Source organism: Oncorhynchus keta, chromosome 1 (genome assembly GCF_023373465.1).
Source record: "Oncorhynchus keta strain PuntledgeMale-10-30-2019 chromosome 1, Oket_V2, whole genome shotgun sequence".
NCBI lineage: Eukaryota > Metazoa > Chordata > Actinopteri > Salmoniformes > Salmonidae > Oncorhynchus > Oncorhynchus keta.
The window spans coordinates 56728586-56748027 of record NC_068421.1 but is presented as its reverse complement, the minus strand read 5'-3'; the positions used below and the strand labels follow the sequence as shown (position 1 = coordinate 56748027).

Below are 19442 nucleotides of genomic sequence, written 5' to 3'. Positions count from 1 at the left end.
TAGTGTTCATACACTTATGCCATATTCATACGATACTTGGGTGACTAACAAAATCAATGGAGGCCCCCTGGGGGTCGGAGTCTCCCTGGAGGTTAGGGCCCCTGGGGACGTGCCCAGTAGAAGAGGTTTAGATAGCCGGCTAGACTTAATTACCTAAGAAATCTTATAAACTGTTAGTGAATATGGACTAATTGAGTGACTCTCAGTGACTGACACTGACACGAGAAAAACTGCTGATGCGCTACCAATTTTTGAAATTGCACCCATTCTACAGTAAATTGAGACTTAGATGTTTTCTTTGTTTTTGGTGGGGGGCCCCCTAATGGCTGCGGGGCCCTACGCACAGCGTGTCGTCTGTGTATAGGAAGACTACCATAGTTAAACGTCAACATTCTAAAATATTTCTAATGAGATGGCTAACAGAACAAAGGATTTTTTTATCGTAAACAAACTCCTACTTAATGTTGTTCTACAGTAGTGAGTGTGCAATAACTTGAGTGCATGAGAATGGGATCCAGTTGAATTTAAGTGGTTTCCAGTCATTTTAAATCTACTGCATGGTACCGGTAGTGGCCAGTACACTGCAGGGCTCCTCCTTAAATCACAGACAATTCCTTCTTCAATTCACACAATTCCGTCTTCAACACCCGTCGTCTTGAACCAGAAATAAGTCAAATGCCACCGAAATCTTTAAATAAGTTAAAAATATTCCTATTTATTTTTTCAGCATTTCTTGGAACATTTCAAAGCATTCATGAGAAGTTTTAGGGAAACAAAGCAAATCAACACACAGGCCCTATGGTGATGTGATGGGAGCAGATCAGGACCCAATCTGGGGTCCATCCCATGGGTGAAAGACAAATACCAGGCTTACAAAGACTTAAAACTAATGACATCTTTAATTTGGGTTGTAACGTGACAATAATAAAATAAAAATCTCTCCCCTCTCTAATCTGGGTTGAGTTAAATCATAGCTGCTTGAAGACAGAGGAACCTAGGTTGTTTTAGAGGTAAGTCCCTTATCTACATTATTACATTACATTATTTTTTTAATATATTTTTTTTGTAAACCCCAGATGCAGCAGGTTTCTCTTCTTTGCAAATGTCCATTGTCCAAAATCCAACAATTTCTGTTCAAACCGAGCACCCCTTTGCTTTTAGGAACTGGATTTAATAAAGAAATTCCCTTTACACAGATAGATCGACTAAGACCTGCTGAGTCACTGGTTTTATGGGAGTATAGGTCTACTACATTTACGGCAAATGAACTGAAAATAAAATAGGATATTCCGTCCCAATCCCCTGTAGCTCCTCAGAGCTTGTACACAGACAAACTGCTGTCGGCTTTGTAATTCCTTACTAATATCAGCAATAACATTCAAGATTTCACATATTAAGCCCCTGAGTCGCAGGGCATATTGCTGGACAATTACAGTCTGAAACAAGCAGATACGGATGATCTGGGATTTAATCCCGGATCAGCATTTTCCCTCTTTCCATCTCGCTCTCCCTCTATCCTTTTCGCTCTCTGTGTCTTATGAAAGAAAAATAATGGCCCCATATTGGTAACACAAATAATGTGTTACTCAGGAAAGAGAATTGGGGTGTGGAGACATGACGAGTTGAGTTGCTACCTCTAATAACACAGACAGAAATAAGTGTAAGGACTCCTCATTACAGTAGATCATTCCATAAAAATACAATAAAAATCGATAACATGTTGTGTCTTAGTGTAATATCCTGCATCCTTCATCGCACAAACTCAACATACGTTTAAACGATTTTGCCGTAAAAACAATATGCTTTTTCTTTAAGCAAATCAAGATGGATGATTTTACACTGTAGCCATTTACAGGATGTGTGCACGCACAAAGCACCGCCGCCACGTGGTATGTTCTACCGCGAACGCAGCAGCAGCAGAAGCAAACTCCTTCATCCGCTACTCTTTTGTCCGTGTGATGCTAGAATACAGAGAGTTTCCCGGGAAAGCTGTGAAGCGAGCGGTAACCACTTGGGTCCACCTGTCCCCGGGTTACTGTCCCTGCTCCAGGCAGCTCAAAACAAGAGCCCAGTAGTTATTTGAATAGGATTATTAAATTGACTTCAGCAGCCAGGGCTGTTGTTTGGTCAGCTCTCTCTCCAGCTTCTCCTGTAGTTTCTGGAAGGAGGGCCTCTTCCTGGGCTCAGCCTCCCAGCAGCACCTCATCAGGGTGTAGACACTGGGGGGACACTCCTCTGGAGCCTCCATACGGTAACCCTGCTCCACAAGCTCCTTCACCTCCTTCAGAGACTGAGGGGGAGACATAAGGAGAAAGATAGAAAAAGATGGGACATGTGATAATGTCATCCCCTCTTAAAGGGCCTGTTAACTTTTTAGTGGACACAAAATGAATATCAAACACACAACATTTTGTCTACATACTGTATCTGTATGCTACAACGCCTGCATTAAACAAGTACAGTATGAGCCACTCATTCTAATTATATGGTTAAACCACCACTAAGCATGCTTTAAGTCAGTCTAGTTGATCCCCCGCTGGCTGCCCATAGCATGTCCTCATATTTCCCCTGACCTGCCAGGTAAACAGGGATAGGGCTGCACAGGAACAACGGATTGACAGTGAGACTGTGTGTCACAGGAGAGTGCAAGTTCCATAATCTCTTCCCCCCCCCTACATGTACAAACACACATACGCACTCGTGAACACACAAGCTCTCTCACCCTCCTCACCTCACCCCTTCGTTCTTCTTTTTGGCTGGCTGTCAACAGGAGCTGTTGCCGTAGAAACGCGGCCGACAAGCACTAATCCTGGTTTATCCCTGCCATTATTACCTGCTTAGTGCCATTGCTTTGATTCTCTGCTTTACATACCTGTGTGGGGAGTAACTGAGACTCCCTACAAACAGATAAAGCATGAATAAAGAGGATTTTAAGTATGACGTAAATAAATAATGTACCCTTCCATTTCTCTAGAGTTAACGAACTCTGCCGTGATGACAGGGCAGTTATCGGTGCTGCTTCACCAAGACTAGGGTGTTTTTCTTCAAATTAACACATATGGTGTCAATGAAAATGTAGTGCTAAAGAAACAGAGGTCTGGGACAGACTACAGTATATGACCGCATCAGAAACCATGGGACAGAAATACGGTTTAAACCTATTCACAGGGGTCCCCTACTGGTAAAACATCATAACTACAGGACCAGAGCCAAGCTTATGAATCCCCTCATTTCCCCCGACACCCATTCGGGAGAGCTAAAATGAGTCCGGTGCAAATCCTTGTCCTGTGACGCATTTACACGGCCTTTAACCTCCGGCGGAGTTTCCTTCGTTTCAATACCGTAAGTCTATCAGTGGATAAAGCACTGCTGACGTACGTGGATAATGGGTCATAAAGGCATACGTGTAAAAAAAATATATATATATATATTAAAAAATAAACGTTTCCCATTAGGACCAACCATAATAGGTGAAACGCGCTGGTGTCAGGATGTCTATGTTGCACCAGGTAGTAAAAACTACTGGGTTGGCACTTTGTCACTGATCAGCGGTAAGATAAGGACCCTGGACACTGTCACGGGTATCCAGAGGACACCGTGGCTCTCCTCCCACAGGCTAAGACCTCTGGGACACCTGCTGCAACACTGGTGTCAGAACAGAGGACCTTTTAGCTTCCATGAATGACAGAGAGCTATGGCATGCCATCGTTCCGCGCATTACACCACCTTAAGAAAGTGAGCAACTGGGGTGGACTGCCTTGATTGATTTTTCGAAGGGGAAAAAAAAAAAACAGTTCACATTTGTCTCATACAAATTTTTGTGGCATTGTGCTTCCACAGTGACTCATAACTCCACTGATCATTATGAACGGTGATGTAAAGTCAGGACTCACCATCTTGGGGTAGGGTTGTCGACCATAAGAGAACGTCTCCCAGAGGAGAACACCATAGCTCCATACGTCTGACCGCGTGGAGAATTTCTGTAAGACAACCACACATAACCACAAAGGCAAATCAATGACAGGTAGCAAAAATCACAACAACGATGGCTGACTGACATGAGAAGTATTGTCTAATAACGACATAGGCTAAAACCCTGACACCGGCCAACAATCGTACACGATTCACATGAATTATACATTCTTTAAGTCTGTGAATACACATACGTCTGTACTGCAAGCGTGATAAACGTTCGAGAGGTAAACACCATCATACCTCTTTCTTCAGGGCTTCAGGGGCTGTCCATTTGACTGGGAGTTTAGCATTGTCTGAGGCCTTGCAGTCCAACTTGGTCAATCCAAAGTCACTGACCTTGGCCACGCCCTCGTTGGAGACCAGGATGTTACGGGCCGCTAGGTCTCTGTGGACCAACCTCTTAGACTCCAGGTACTCCATACCCTCACATACATCTCTGAACACACAACAACACACACAGTCTTATATACTGAAATAGACACAAATGTAAAGTTGGTAATGCGGCAGGGAGAGTACCAAGAAGAGCCATTCAACTTTATATGGGATGGGATCAGCTATGAATGACTGCTATGAATGACTGTTAAAGGGCAGTGTGACTGTAGTAATGTACAGTGTATAGAGTTCTATTTAACTCTATGATATGGCCTCACAGTGCGAAGCGCAGGAGCTGGTCAGTGTTGATGACATAACGGCCCCTTGTCCGGAGGAAGTTCACCAGATTACCCTGCAACGCACAAATAAAGAGACGGTTGGAAAAGAGTTGTGTAATCTAAATTAGTCCCTAAGTGTGTGCTTGCTACAATTGTTTGGCATCAACAAGCTTTTAAGGCCGATCACCTGGACTGAGATTAAGTCTACTCCTAGTATATTTGTTAGTCTTGATTGACGGTGATGACAGATTGACTGTACTGAAGACACGGCAGCAGTACCTTGGCCATGAGCTCTGTGACGATGTGCAGTCCATTGTGTAGGATCACCCCCAACAACCGCACCAGATTCTTATGCTGCAGTTTCCTAGTGGCGAGTCAGACCAAAAACAATCAATTAAGGAAGGAATGAAGGGTGAGGAAGCAAGGAAGTAAGCAAGAAAAGGAAGGAAAAAGGGGACGAAGGAACAAAAGACAGATAGAAATTCCTAAATTTCATTAATTAAGTTAATCAAGAAACCATGTCTCTTTACTCTCGACTCACGTCATAACAGTGGTCTCTTCTAAGAATGCCTGTGCTGTTACATCACATTTAATGTTCTTTACTGCCACCTTCTGGCCCATGTAGTCTCCTTCATACACCGCTAGGGGACAAAAGGATGAGACTGTCAATTCAACCTGTAACATCTAGAATCAGGGTTCAATTCAACGTTAGAATGGTTTGCCGGCTCATTAAAAAAAAATCACAATAAGACATTGCAATCTCACCTCCAAACTCCCCCTCCCCGATACTCCCTCCCAAGGTCAGCTCCCTGATATCCAGCAGCCATCCCGCTGTGACACAGACAGAGACACCAGTCTAAAACAAGTAGCTTTTCATTCTTTATAGCTCTCACTTCAAAAGAAAAGACGTGAGACACACCCTCCCACCCACAAAATACCCTGTGGCCCCCACCCAGAAAGGCATAGATCTCTGAGCATTGAGGAGGCCAACTCTGACACATCATGAGACTGTAAAGCCCAAGCACTTACTTTTAGACAGCTCCAACTCAGCTGACTTTGTGCCCTCCTTCTCTTTGGGCTTTAGAAGTTTGGTAACAATAGCTCCCTTGTGCTGGGAGTAGAACTGCAAAGATAGCCATTAGTGACAGCTTATATTGAAAACAGAGACTGAACTATACTGTCATTGACACTTTTGGAGAGAATAATGCTGTGTTAGAGAGCTAAGCTTCAACACCTGCTCCATATCAGCTGTGGCTAGTGCACTCTGTGGCTAGTGCACTCTGTGGCTAGTGCACTCTGTGGCTAGTGCACTCTGTGGCTTTGCAGTGAAACTAAACAAGACTTGTGTCCTGACGACTGTTATGACGTGCCATTTGAGCTAGATTTACAAAATATATCTGTCGCAAACTTATGAGGGTTGTTATTTTTTATTTTTACTAAGTTTGTTGCCAAAACTCATAACACAAGTGTGTGTATGGGCCACATACAGTATACTGAATGTATGTACAGTATTTAATGTTAGTTTTTCATTCTAAAATTTAGTACTATCGAAACGAAAAAACAGAATGATGGTATGGTGAACTGTACACAAACATATTTTATTTTTAAAACCAATAGTCCTGCCCACAGCTGTGTGTGTGTCAGGGAGCAGCTGGATTCTCCCTTTATTTCCTCACAAGAGTTAGTCAGCGATATGAGTCTGGACTAAAGACATCTGTGCTCCACAGATAAGGGAGTGGTGAGGCATATTTAGTCTTTACAGTCACTCACATGTCCAAACACCATTGTGGCTGTGCTTTCCAATAGCTCGGAAACTCACAGGCTCAATATAAACATTAAAAAGGTCTGCTGAGACTTAACTCTTTCTTGTAAACCGCAAACGACACTTCCTTTCAAATGGGTCACAGTTAGCCTTGGTGTGGTTCAAGTCAAATTCAGTTTGATCATTTTTCCATAGAGAGGCTCCCTGTTGTGACAATGAACATTAGCTCATCAGTATAAAACCGTAGGCAAGATATTTGTTAGGAAACCCTCAAATCAAATGTTATTTGTCACATGTGTCGTAAACTACAGGTGTAGACTAACAGTGAAATGCTTACGTAGTGGTATTTTACAACAATTCAGAGTTGAAGATAAAGTGACACAAGGAATAAATACACAATGAAAAACTAAAACGATTCAAAATAACATAGCTATAAACAGCGAGTACCAGTACCAAATCAAATCACATTTTATTTGTCATGTGCCGAGTCGATGTGCAGGGGTACGAGGTAATTGAGGTAGCTATAAGGGTAAAGTGAGTAGACAACAGGATATAATAGAATGAGCTGTAGCAGCAGAGTATGTGGTATGAAAATGTGTGCATGGCGTCTACATGCAGGTCGTAGCAAATACCACCAGCATGTGGGCGTATGTAGTGTGTGTGTGTGTGTGTGTGTGTGTGTGTGTGTGTGTGTGTGTGTGTGTGTGTGTGTGTGTGTGTGTGTGTGTGTGTGTGTGTGTGTGTGTGTGTGTGTGTGTGTGTGTGTGTGTGTGTGTATGCGACGTGGTGTAAGTGTAATACAGTGGCTTGCGAAAGTATTCGGCCCCCTTGAACTTTGCAACCTTTTGCCACATTTCAGGCTTCAAACATAAAGATATAAAACTGTATTTTTTGTGAAGAATCAACAACAAGTGGGACACAATCATGAAGTGGAACGACATTTATTGGATATTTCAAACTTTTTAACAAATCAAAAACTGAAAAATTGGGCGTGCAAAATTATTCAGCCCCTTAAGTTAATACTTTGTAGCGCCACCTTTTGCTGCAATTACAGCTGTAAGTCGCTTGGGGTATGTCTCTATCAGTTTTGCACATCGAGAGACTGAAATTTTTTCCCATTCCTCCTTGCAAAACAGCTCGAGCTCAGTGAGGTTGGATGGAGAGCATTTGTGAACAGCAGTTTTCAGTTCTTTCCACAGATTCTCGATTGGATTCAGGTCTGGACTTTGACTTGGCCATTCTAACACCTGGATATGTTTATTTTTGAACCATTCCATTGTAGATTTTGCTTTATGTTTTGGATCATTGTCTTGTTGGAAGACAAATCTCCATCCCAGTCTCAGGTCTTTTGCAGACTCCATCAGGTTTTCTTCCAGAATGGTCCTGTATTTGGCTCCCATCCATCTTCCCATCAATTTTAACCATCTTCCCTGTCCCTGCTGAAGAAAAGCAGGCCCAAACCATGATGCTGCCACCACCATGTTTGACAGTGGGGATGGTGTGTTCAGGGTGTTGCTTTTACGCCAAACATAACGTTTTGCATTGTTGCCAAAAAGTTCAATTTTGGTTTCATCTGACCAGAGCACCTTCTTCCACATGTTTGGTGTGTCTCCCAGGTGGCTTGTGGCAAACTTTAAAGACACTTTTAATGGATATCTTTAAGAAATGGCTTTCTTCTTGCCACTCTTCCATAAAGGCCAGATTTGTGCAATATACGACTGATTGTTGTCCTATGGACAGAGTCTCCCACCTCAGCTGTAGATCTCTGCAGTTCATCCAGAGTGATCATGGGCCTCTTGGCTGCATCTCTGATCAGTCTTCTCCTTGTATGAGCTGAAAGTTTAGAGGTACGGCCAGGTCTTGGTAGATTTGCAGTGGTCTGATACTCCTTCCATTTCAATATTATCGCTTGCACAGTGCTCCTTGGGATGTTTAAAGCTTGGGAAATCTTTTGTATCCAAATCCGGCTTTAAACTTCTTCACAACAGTATCTCGGACCTGCCTGGTGTGTTCCTTGTTCTTCATGATGCTCTCTGCGCTTTTAACGGACCTCTGAGACTATCACAGTGCAGGTGCATTTATACGGAGACTTGATTACACACAGGTGGATTGTATTTATCATCATTAGTCATTTAGGTCAACATTGGATCATTCAGAGATCCTCACTGAACTTCTGGAGAGAGTTTGCTGCACTGAAAGTAAAGGGGCTGAATAATTTTGCACGCCCAATTTTTCAGTTTTTGATTTGTTAAAAAAGTTTGAAATATCCAATAAATGTCGTTCCACTTCATGATTGTGTCCCACTTGTTGTTGATTCTTCACAAAAAAATAGAGTTTTATATATTTATGTTTGAAGCCTGAAATGTGGCAAAAGGTCGCAAAGTTCAAGGGGGCCGAATACTTTCGCAAGGCACTGTATGTGTGAGTTGAGTCCAGTGTGTGTGCATATGCAGGTAGTCATGGTAGCCATTTGATTAGCTATTTAGCAGTCTTGTTTAGCATTTGTATGGCTTAGAGATCGAATCGTACTACACCGGCTCTGACGCTCGCCGGATGTGGCAGGGCTTGCAAACCATTAAAGATTGCAAATGAAAGCCCAGCCGAGAGCTGCCCAGTGACATGAGCCTACCAGACAAGCTAAACCACTTCTATGCTCGCTTCACGGTAAATAACACTGAAACATGCATGAGTGCACCAGCTGTTCCAGAAGACTGTGTGATCACACTCTCGGCTGTGTACTGCGAGCATGAGCTGACCAACTGGCAAGTGTCTTCACTGACATTTTCATCTCTCCCTGTCTGAGTCTGTAATAATAACATGTTTTAAGAAAACCATCATAGTCCCTGCGCCCAAGAACACTAAGGTTACCTGCCAAAATTACTACTGACCCGTAGTGCTCACGTCTGAAGCTATGAAGCGCTTTGAAAGACTGGTCATGGCTCACATCAACACGGTTATCCCAGAAACCCTAGACCCACTCCAATTTGCATACCGCTCTAACAGATCTACATATGATGCAATCTCTATTGCACTCCACACTGCCCTTTCCCACCTGGACAAAAGGAACACCTATGTGAGAATGCTATTCATTGACGACAGCTCAGCATTCAACACCATAGTGCCCTTAAAGCGCATCAATAAGCTAATGACCCTGGGACTAAACACCTCCCTCTGCAATTGGATCCTGGACTTCATGACGGGCTGCACCCAGGTGGTAAGGGTAGATAACAACACATCCGCCATGCTGATCCTCAACACAGGTGCCCTTCAGGGGTGCGTTCTCAGTCCCATCCTGTACTCCCTATTCTCACATGACTGCAACAGCCAGATACGACTCCAACACAATCACTAGGTTTTCCAATGACACAACAGTTGTAGGCCTGATCACCGACAATGACAAGACAGCTTATAGGGAGGAGGTCGGAGTCCTGGCCGTGTAGTGCCAGGACAACAACCTCTCCCTCAACGTGATCAAAACAAAGGAGATGATTGTGGACGACAGGAAAAAGAGGACCGAACACTCTCCCATTCTCATCGACGGGGCTGTAATGTTCCTTGGTGTTCACATCACCAACAAACTAACATGGTCCAAGCACACCAAGATAGTCGTGAAGTGGGCACGACAAAACCTATTCCCCCTCAGGAGACGGAAAAGATTTGGATCCTCAGATCCTCAAAAGGTTCTACAGCTGCACCATCGGGAGCATCCTGACTGGTTGCATCACTGCCTGGTATGGCAACTGCTTGGCCTCCGACTGCAAGGCACTACAGAGGGTAGTGTGTACGGCCCAGTATATCACTGGGGCCAAGCTTCCTGCCATCCAGGACCTCTATACCAGGCGGTGTCAGAGGAAGGCCCTAAAAATTGTCAAAGACTCCAGCCACCCTAGTCATAGACTGTTATCTCTGCTACCGCACGGGAAGCGGTACCGGAGTGCCAAGTCTAGATCCAAGAGACTTCTAAACAACTTCTACCCCCAAGCAATAAGACTCCTGAACATCTAATCAAATGGCTACCCAGACTATTTGCATTGTCCCCCCCTATACCGTTGCTACTCTCTGTTATCATTTATGCATAGTCACTTTAATAACTTTACCAACATGTACATATTACCTAAATTACCTCGACTAACCCCCACACATTGACTCTGTAACGGTAACCCCCTGTATATAGTCTCGCTATTGTTATTTTACTGCTGCTCTTTAATTACTTGTTACTTTTATTTTAAGTAAGCATTTCACTGTAAGGTCTGTTGTATTCGGCGCATGTGACTAATACAGTTTGATTTGATTTGAGTAGAAGCTTTTCAGGGTCCTGTTGGTTCCAGACTTGGTGCACTGGTACCGCTTGCCATGCAGTAAGCAGAAAGAATAGTCTATGGCTTGGGTGTCTGGAGTCTGACACGTTTTTGCCCTCTTCACAACTGTGTGGGTGTGTATGGACCATGTTAAGTCCTTAGTGATGTGGACACCAAAGAACTTGACGCTCTCGACCCACTCCACTACAGCCCCTTTGATGTGGATAAGGGTGTGCTCACCCCTCCGTTTCCTGTAGTCCACGATAAGCTCCTTTGTCTTGTTGACATTGAGGGAGAGGTTGTTGACCTGGCACCAGACTGCCAGGTCTCTGACCTCCTCCCTATAGGCTGCCTCATCTTTGCCTGTGATCAGTACTACCAATGTCGTGTCGTCAGCAAACTTTATGATGGTGTTGGAGTCGTGCGCAGCCCCACAGCTGTGGATGAACAGAGAGTACAGGAGGGGACTAAGCAAATACCCCTGAGGGGCCCCAGTGTTGACGGTTAATGCGGCAGATGTTGTTGCCTACCCTCACCGCCTGGGGACGGCCTGTCAAGAAGTCAAGGATCCAGTTGCAAAGGGAGTCCCAGGGTCCTGAGCTTGGTGATGAACTTGGAGGGAGGTATGGTGTTGAATGCTGAGCTGTAGTCAATTAACAGCATTCTTACATAGGCATTCCTTTTGCCCAAGCGTGTAAGGTCAGTGTGCGTCATCTGTGGATCTTTCGGGGTGGTATGAAATTTGGAGTGGGTCCAGGGTGTCTGGGATGATGGTGTTCATGTGAGCCATGACCAGAATTTCAAAGTATTTCATAGCTATAGATGTGAGTGCTACGGGGCGATGGTAATTTAGGCAGGTTAACTTGGCGTTCCTGAGCACGGGGACTATGGTGGTCTGCTTGAAACATATAGGTATTACAGAGTGGATCAGGGAGAGGTTGAAAATGTCAGTGAAGACACTTGCCATCTGTCAGCGCATGCGTCGAGTACGATCCAGGAATTCCATCTGGCCCCGTGGCCTCATGAAAGTTAAGCTGTTTATTAAAGGTTCTGCACTGTGTACACATATCCCAACATGTTCAGCAAATGTTCTATATCAAAACTCCTGACCCTACCAATAAGGTCTGTCTTACAAAATATATTTTTTTTATCTCAATGAGACCAAACTTGATAAATAAAAGTTTAAATAAATGAAATAGATCTATCTCCTCCTCACCTCGATCATGTCTAAGAGGTTGTAGAAGTACTGGGTGTTGTCGATGGTCAGTTTGCTGTCCTGGTAGATGACTCGGTAGTGGATGACCTGGCTGGAGTAGCTGACACAGAGCACGTAATCACCATGGTGGCGGATGGACTCCCGCACCAGGAACAGGCCATCCTCCACAGGCAGCAGCTTGGACACCGCCTCAGGACCTGAGATCTTCCCATGGAACCAGCTGGCATGGACCAACAAAGTTATTGGTCGGGATTAGATAGATATTCTATAAAGGGCCAGGAGTTGTCGCATGGTCATGAAAACCACTTGGCCCTAGCTCACAGCTAACCAAACTGGACCAAATCTTCCATCTAAATAGTACTAATAGTTGTATGCTATAAAGTAGGTGTATTGTAGTATAGGTCTATATATAAAAGGCCAGACGCATAGCCTTAAATTGACCTACGGCATGAGACTGAGACGAGGGTCGACGCAAATGGCCTCTCGTTCTCGCACGTTGGTGGCAGCGACGAGTCCTTCCTCTCCTGTGGTGTTGTGTCTGGCCTTGTAATGTCGTTTCCCCTAGAAAACAGCATCAGAAAAGCATTCAGTAGAATCGTGCAAATAGCTTCATTTCATCTCAACTGTATTTATAGAGCCCCGACCAGAGTAGACAGTGCACAAAGTTTGAAAAGTACATTGTGTGCAACGAGGGCCCCTGAGCCCCTTTTCTGACCCCCAGAATAACAACATACGTTGTTATGTACCATCCCCGTTTCCACAACAGTGAGGATGTCTCCTTTGCGGTAGGCCAGTTCACCAGCTTTAGGTTTGCTGTGGTCACTCTTGGCAACACGTGTGCCGGACGCCCAACTCTTCTATAAGGGAGAGATAGAGAAGGCGACTTTGACATTTACAGCATCGGTTGCTCAGAAACTCAAAATAGAATTCAAGTTCAGGCATGGTGGTACATAAACCAGTTATTTCTCAGGAGGGAATGAGTCACTATTACCTACAAACTGATAAACAAACCATGTAGTGTCATGACAGAACTAATGATTTTATCTCCCAGTAACTGACCCGGGACATACAATTGATACATACCGTTGCCATCCTCAAGAATAAGTTTGCGATAGATGTAAATTCATCAGTAATGAGAACACCTGTTCAAGGAGAGCAAATTTCTTTTGAAAAACACCATCTGGAAAACTTGTAACACAATTCTATCAATAACAGTAGGCTAAATAAACAATATGTTAGAGTAACAGTAGCCTACCACTGCTCCCTTCCTAGTCATTAAAATATATACATTCCTAAAAAAATAAACCCTATTTGAAGGAGCAGTTCAATAAAAGAAAATAAATAGGCAACAGCATTAAAAAAGACCACTCAGGGTGGGACATCATATGGCAGTCAGATACCCTGTGGCTCAGCAATGAAGCAAACTGTAATATGGTCCAAAGACAGACGTGATGAGTGGTCATAAGATGCAGACATTTAGTGAGCTGTCGCAATGGACGTGTGTACTAAGACTATTTATTTCCTGATAATGAGAACTCAAGTGAAGCTATAACATTGAACTGAAACTGTTACTTACACGCTAAATGTGTTCACAATGTAGATCAGCATTAGGATTCGATCTGTCATATTTCTCTTTGCAGTTTCGATTTGGGGAATGAGTGAGGAAGCCAATGACCAATTGCACCGGCGCGTCGCATTACAGGCTATTTAGTAACAAAGAGAATCGAGGTAGAAATGGATGCGTAATTCTTCCTTCGTGCGGTTAAAAGTTCCAACGACAAGCACATAATGTTAAGATAATGGCAATAACGCCAACCTAGGGATGGCGCCAGTGGGGGCTATGATATATAAAAAGGTATATTACGAGTGTCTGATTGGGATGTTGTGACCTGTAACACCTGAGTAAAGGATTATGCTTGAACTTTACCAAACTCTCCGACGTGAGTTATTCACATTAAAACATGGTGTCAGCGAAAATAACCCAAAGTCAAGCGCCACGGAAAATATAATAAGGTATGTGGACAATGTAATCGCTGTCGGATAAACACAAATAAGTGGAACAAATGAGCGAGTACGAAGAGCCTGCAATGTCTCTCAGTCAAATTCCGGTGGCTAGCACCATGGACATGAACGGCGATTTGTACCAAAACGGGTTGCTTTTCCGTGATCAGTGGGATAATTATTAAAACGCTACAGGTTTATATATATTTTTTAAAGACCCGCATGTGAGAGTGGCAACACTGCTCAGTGTTATTGGAAGAGAGTGCCATATGCTTCAGCGTCACCTAGATCTGGGGGAAGAGGATATAAACAATTATAAGAAAATCCTTGACGTTTTACAAAGACATTTTGAACCCACTCGTAATGTGATTAATGAAATATTCATTTTTAACATGTGAACAAACTCAAGCAGAGACGTCTGGTCAATATATTGTGAGGTTGCGTCAATTGTCGGATTCTTGTGATTTCGGGTCAATGAGAGACGAAACGATCAGAGACAGACTTGTGATTGGCTGTAAAGATAACGGAGTAAAGTATGCTGCGCGAACCACAACGCTGAATAAAAATGCATAGATATATGCAGAGCAAACGAACAGACGCAGATCCAATTAAAAAAGATGAACACTGTCCCTGAACAGGCAGAATCACTGACTTATACCACTCAGAACAAATACAGAGACCATGTCGACAGAAAATGGAAACAGGATTCATCGGACAGTGGTCTAAGGAGAAAAATACTAAAGAAATGTGCAGGTACTGTGGATCAACACACGCAAGAGCCAAATGCTCACCATATGGGGTTATATGTAAATTCTTTGGAGAAAAAAAAAACATTTAGCAAAAGTGTGCAGACAAAGTAAGCCTGTCAATCTGCTAGAACAGGATACATGCAGTGATCAAAATTATGCTGAAGAAGCAGACATGCTATACATGAGATGTTAATTCTGTTCAAAGTGGCAAAGATAAATGGTTTACAAACTTTAAAGCTTACCCCATTGATATGTAATAACTGTGATTATGATCCAAGCAGCACCATCAAATGCCAGCTAGACAGTGGCTCAGCTGTCAATATACTCAGCGACAAAGACTTTATGCAAGTAATGCAGGATGGAGATACAAAGCCACAACCAAGCAAGGCTAAGGCAGTAGGGGAGTGAACTACAAGCCAATCAGGATGGGGAAACATGTACTCAAGTTCCAAGTGGTGAAAAACCTTGCAAAAGCCTCTCCTTTCAGCAGAAATATGTGAAAAACGTAAGTTGCTACAGTTCAACCACCAGCGTGCCATTCATCATGTCAACACAAAAAACAAAAGGTCCCACCAGACTCGAACACCTCAGGCAATATTGAAACAGTTTGAGGACGTTTTTGAAGGGCTTCGCCTGGTGGTGGATGAGTCTGTTAGATCAGTTCAACAGCTTCCCACATTTACATTTTACATTTAAGTCATTTAGCAGACGCTCTTATCCAGAGCGACTTACAAATTGGTGCATACACCTTATGACATCCAGTGGAACAGCCACTTACAATAGTGCATCTAAATCTTTTTAGGGGGGTGAGAAGGATTACTTACCCTATCCTAGGTATTCCTTGAAGAGGTGGGGTTTCAGGTGTCTCCGGAAGGTGGTGATTGACTCCGCTGTCCTGGCGTCGTGAGGGAGTTTGTTCCACCATTCCCCTCTGAATCCCCATTCCACGGAAGGAAAAGATACTAAAGGCTGTTGAGTCAATCGAGGAACAGGGTGTCATTACGAAGGTCACCAAACCTACTAAGTGGATAAGCAACATGGTTATGGTGGAAAAGCCTGGCAAAATAAAAACATTGACACCCAGGGAGCAAGGATATGGCCAACTTGAAAAGGAGTGCCTAGCCATGGTGTTCGCCTGTGACCGTTTTGATCAATACCTTCATGGTAGGAACTTCATCACGGTGCACACTGATCACAAGCCGCTTGAGATCATCTTCAAAAAACCTCTTCTGTCTGGGCCGAAGCGACTTCAAAAGGATGCCGCTAAAGCTTCAGCGTTATCAACCACAGGTAGTATACAAGAAAGGAAGACCTGGGATGCTAGCAAAGCTCATTCAGCAGAGGACAAGACTTCTCCAATGCTTCAGTCTTTTATTCTAAGAGGCTGGCCGGACACAAGAAAGAGTACCCCCTTCCTGGTGAGGGACTACTGGACATACAGAGATGAACTCACAATGCAGGAAGAGGTTGTCTACAAAAGCGACAGAGTGGTAGTGCCAGAAACTCTACGCCCAATGATTCTCTCTCGTATCCATTCAGGGCACTCAGGGGTCAAAGCCAGTCTCAGGAAAGCCAGCGAATCAGTATTCTGGACCAACATGACCTAAGAAATGAAACATTTTGTGGCTGTGTGCAGCTATATGTAATGCTAATCTACCTAAGCAGCAAAAGGAAACGCTGCAGCCACATGACAACCAACACGTCTAAAGTGGGAATGGATCTGTTCACAGTAAAGAACGTTCCTTTTCTGATTTATAGTGAACTACTATTCAGATTTTTGGGAGGTGGAGAAAGTGATTTGACACAACAGTCGGTTGCATCATCGACTGTTCTAAGCAGCAGTTTAGCAGGTATGGCATACCTGACAGTGGTGTAGTTACAGACAATGTGTCCCAGTTCACAAGTTAAGACTTTGCTTTGTTTGCAAAAGCCTGGGGAATTCCATCATATGACCTCTTCACCATACCACAGTCAGAGTAATGGTAGGTCAGAGTCAGCTGTGAAAATAGCAGACAAAGGCAATGCAGGCACAGATGTGTGGCAAGCCATTTTGGCGTGGAGAAATACTCCCACAGAGGGCTTCGGCAGCAGTCCTGTACAGCACCTAATGTCTAGACGCACCCACTCTCTGTTGCCAACAACTCCCAAGCTCCTCACACCAAAGGTCATTAGGGATATTCAGGCACACAAAGTGCACGTCAGGACAAGTCAAAACATTACTATGACCAGCATACAAAAAATCTGCCTGTAATAAAACGAGGCAAAACTGTCAGAGTGCTCCTGTCACCTTACACCAGGGATGCCACTTGGGAGGACAGTTCAGCCCAGTTCAGGAGAGCATAGGACACAGGAGGGACAAATGGGAAGATCCTCTGGATGGTGTGGGCAGGACACAGGGCAGTTCTCTGCCGACCGTGCCTACACACTTTCAGGAGGCTGTGTGAGAGAACCTAAGGATCCCGGAGGTGACCAATATGCTACCAGTGCGCCGCACTAGGACAAGGGCTAATGTAAGACTGCCCCTGCGGTATGGGCACTGTGGACAACAATTTTTTATTTTCACATTTAAAAATTAAGTGTTTAATGTAAATAGGTATTTTCACGGTGGTATTAAATTGGTATGAAGTGTTCGAGCTAACTCAAAATTAAAAGAAAGATGTTAAGATAATGGTTGTAATGCCAACCCAGAGATGGCACTAATGGGGCACCTATCTAGGATATATAAACAGGTGCATTATGAGTGTCTGATTAGGATGTTGTAACATGTTATACCTGAATAAAGGATTATGCTTGAATTTGACCAAACTCAACGACGTGAGTTATTCACATTAAAACAATGAGGTTGTGTGTTGTATAATAACCTCTCTTGGCTAGGGGGCGGTATTTTCACAAACTGCCTGCTACTCAGGCCCAGAAGCTAGGATATGCATATTATTATGCTAGGATATGTATATTATTAGTAGATTTGGACAACACTCTGAAGTTTCTAAAACGGTTTGAATGATGTGTGTGTATAACAGAACTTATTTGACAGGCGAAACCCCAAGGACACTCTCTTTTCAATGGGTTTTCTATGGGGATCTAGATTTCTAAAGCACTTGCTTGCAGTTCCTATCGCTTCTACTGGATGTCAGTCTTTAGAAATTGGTTGATGTTTTTCCTTTGAGAAATGAAGTAGGGCTGTTCAAAACGAGGGTCGAGTGAAGTGTACTGTTGTGGTTGGGGCACGTGACCTGAACTCGCTCCACTTTGTTTTTATCCGCTATTGGACGCAGTTTATCCGTCTTAAATTGTATCGATTATTGATGTAAAAAAATAACTAAAGTTCTATTAGGAAAGTTGTTTGAAATGTTTGGATAAAGATTACAGGTAACTTAGGTATTTTGTAGTCATGTTGTGCGAGTTGGAACCGGTGTTTTTTATGGATCAATCGCGCCAAATAAATGGACATTTGAGATAGAACTACGGAATTAATCGAACAAAACGACCATTTGTGATGTTTATGGGACATATTGGAGTGCCAACAAAAGATCTTCAAAGGTAAGGCATGAATTACATCGTTATTTCTGAGTTTTGTATCGTGCCTGGAGGGATAAAATATGATTGTCTGTGTTTGTTTGATTGGGTGTTATCCTCAGTATGGTTTGTTTTTGCCGTAAAGCCTGTTTGAAATATGACACAGCGGCTGGATTAACAAGAAGTTTCTTTAAACTTGTGTAACACTTGTATCTTTCATCAATGTTTGAGTATTTCTGTCATTTGATTTGGCTCTGCAATTTCACTGGATGTTATTTGAGACAATGCATTACTGAACATAACGCGCCAATTTAAACTGAGGTTTTTTGACATAGAGGGACTTTATTGAACAAGACAAACATTTGTGTAACATGGAGTCCTGGGAGTGCCACCAGATGAAGATCAAAGGTTAGCGATTAATTTAATCGCTATTTCAGACTTGAGACATTTTCCAGCCAAGGAGAAAGCTATGGTTGTTGTGGCTAGGTGCTCTCCTAACATAATCGCATGGTGTGCTTTCGCCGTAAAGCCTTTCTGAAATCGGACACTGTGGTTGGATTAACAAGAAGTTTCTTTAAAATGGTGTATAATACTTGTATGTTTGAGGAATTTTATGAGATTTCTCTTCAAATTTAGCACCCTGCAATTTCACTGGCTGTTGTCCCACAAATCCCAGAGAGGTTAAGCAAATACGCATCTTCAAACAGCACTTCAATGATTATTTACCTCCTTGCCTGGAAACCCGACATTGAATTGCAACATTTGAGTCAGGAAAGTTTCCCGTCTCTACAAGTCAGAATGTTTAATCAAATGATATTTTAACATACTTTAGCGGTTGGTCCTTTTGGCAGTAGAAATGGGAGACAATATATCCACAGGAAAGTATTATATCAACTTTTCAAAGTGCTGGTAGTGCATTCAGATTCCCATCACCTGAAACATGTGCACGAGTTCAGCAAGTATGCATGCATTGTTATTTTGTGCACATGCTTAAATCTGAACACACTATCAGCGCTTTGAAAAGTTGATGTAATTATACGTGTGGATATATTGGGTTCACATTCCTACCGCCAAAAAGTCCAACCGCATGAGCAACTGGTAAAGTACGTTAAAATAAATGTATTCCACATTCTGGCTTAGAGGTTGAGAGAACTTCCCTGATTCAAACACTCATTTCTGCCATACGGAATTCAACTTCAGTGTTCCAGGCAAATCATTACCCACTTTAGCCCATCTCATCTGATTGCTGCACCCTTTATAGTCAATATACCAGAG

At 43.2% G+C, this 19442-nt stretch overlaps 1 protein-coding gene across 2 annotated transcripts; it reads right to left on the bottom strand.

Annotated features, from left to right (window-relative positions):
- Positions 1 to 695: 695 nt before the first annotated feature.
- LOC118388730 (megakaryocyte-associated tyrosine-protein kinase-like) lies at positions 696 to 15091 on the bottom strand. 2 transcript variants are annotated; one of them, XM_035778152.2, is made up of 13 exons: positions 14894 to 15091; positions 12985 to 13043; positions 12636 to 12758; positions 12347 to 12462; positions 11902 to 12121; positions 5655 to 5748; positions 5391 to 5456; positions 5167 to 5266; positions 4905 to 4989; positions 4626 to 4699; positions 4216 to 4411; positions 3894 to 3980; positions 696 to 2290 (listed from the first exon to the last, which is right to left on the bottom strand). In XM_035778152.2, exons 2-13 carry the CDS (start codon positions 12991 to 12993, stop codon positions 2093 to 2095), a joined length of 1368 nt encoding a protein of 455 aa, XP_035634045.1. In that variant the 5' UTR covers positions 12994 to 13043; positions 14894 to 15091; the 3' UTR covers positions 696 to 2092. The 2 variants fall into 2 exon arrangements, with proteins under 2 accessions (XP_035634045.1, XP_035634036.1); XM_035778143.2 differs by lacking the exon at positions 14894 to 15091 and adding an exon at positions 13478 to 14882.
- Positions 15092 to 19442: the final 4351 nt, after the last annotated feature.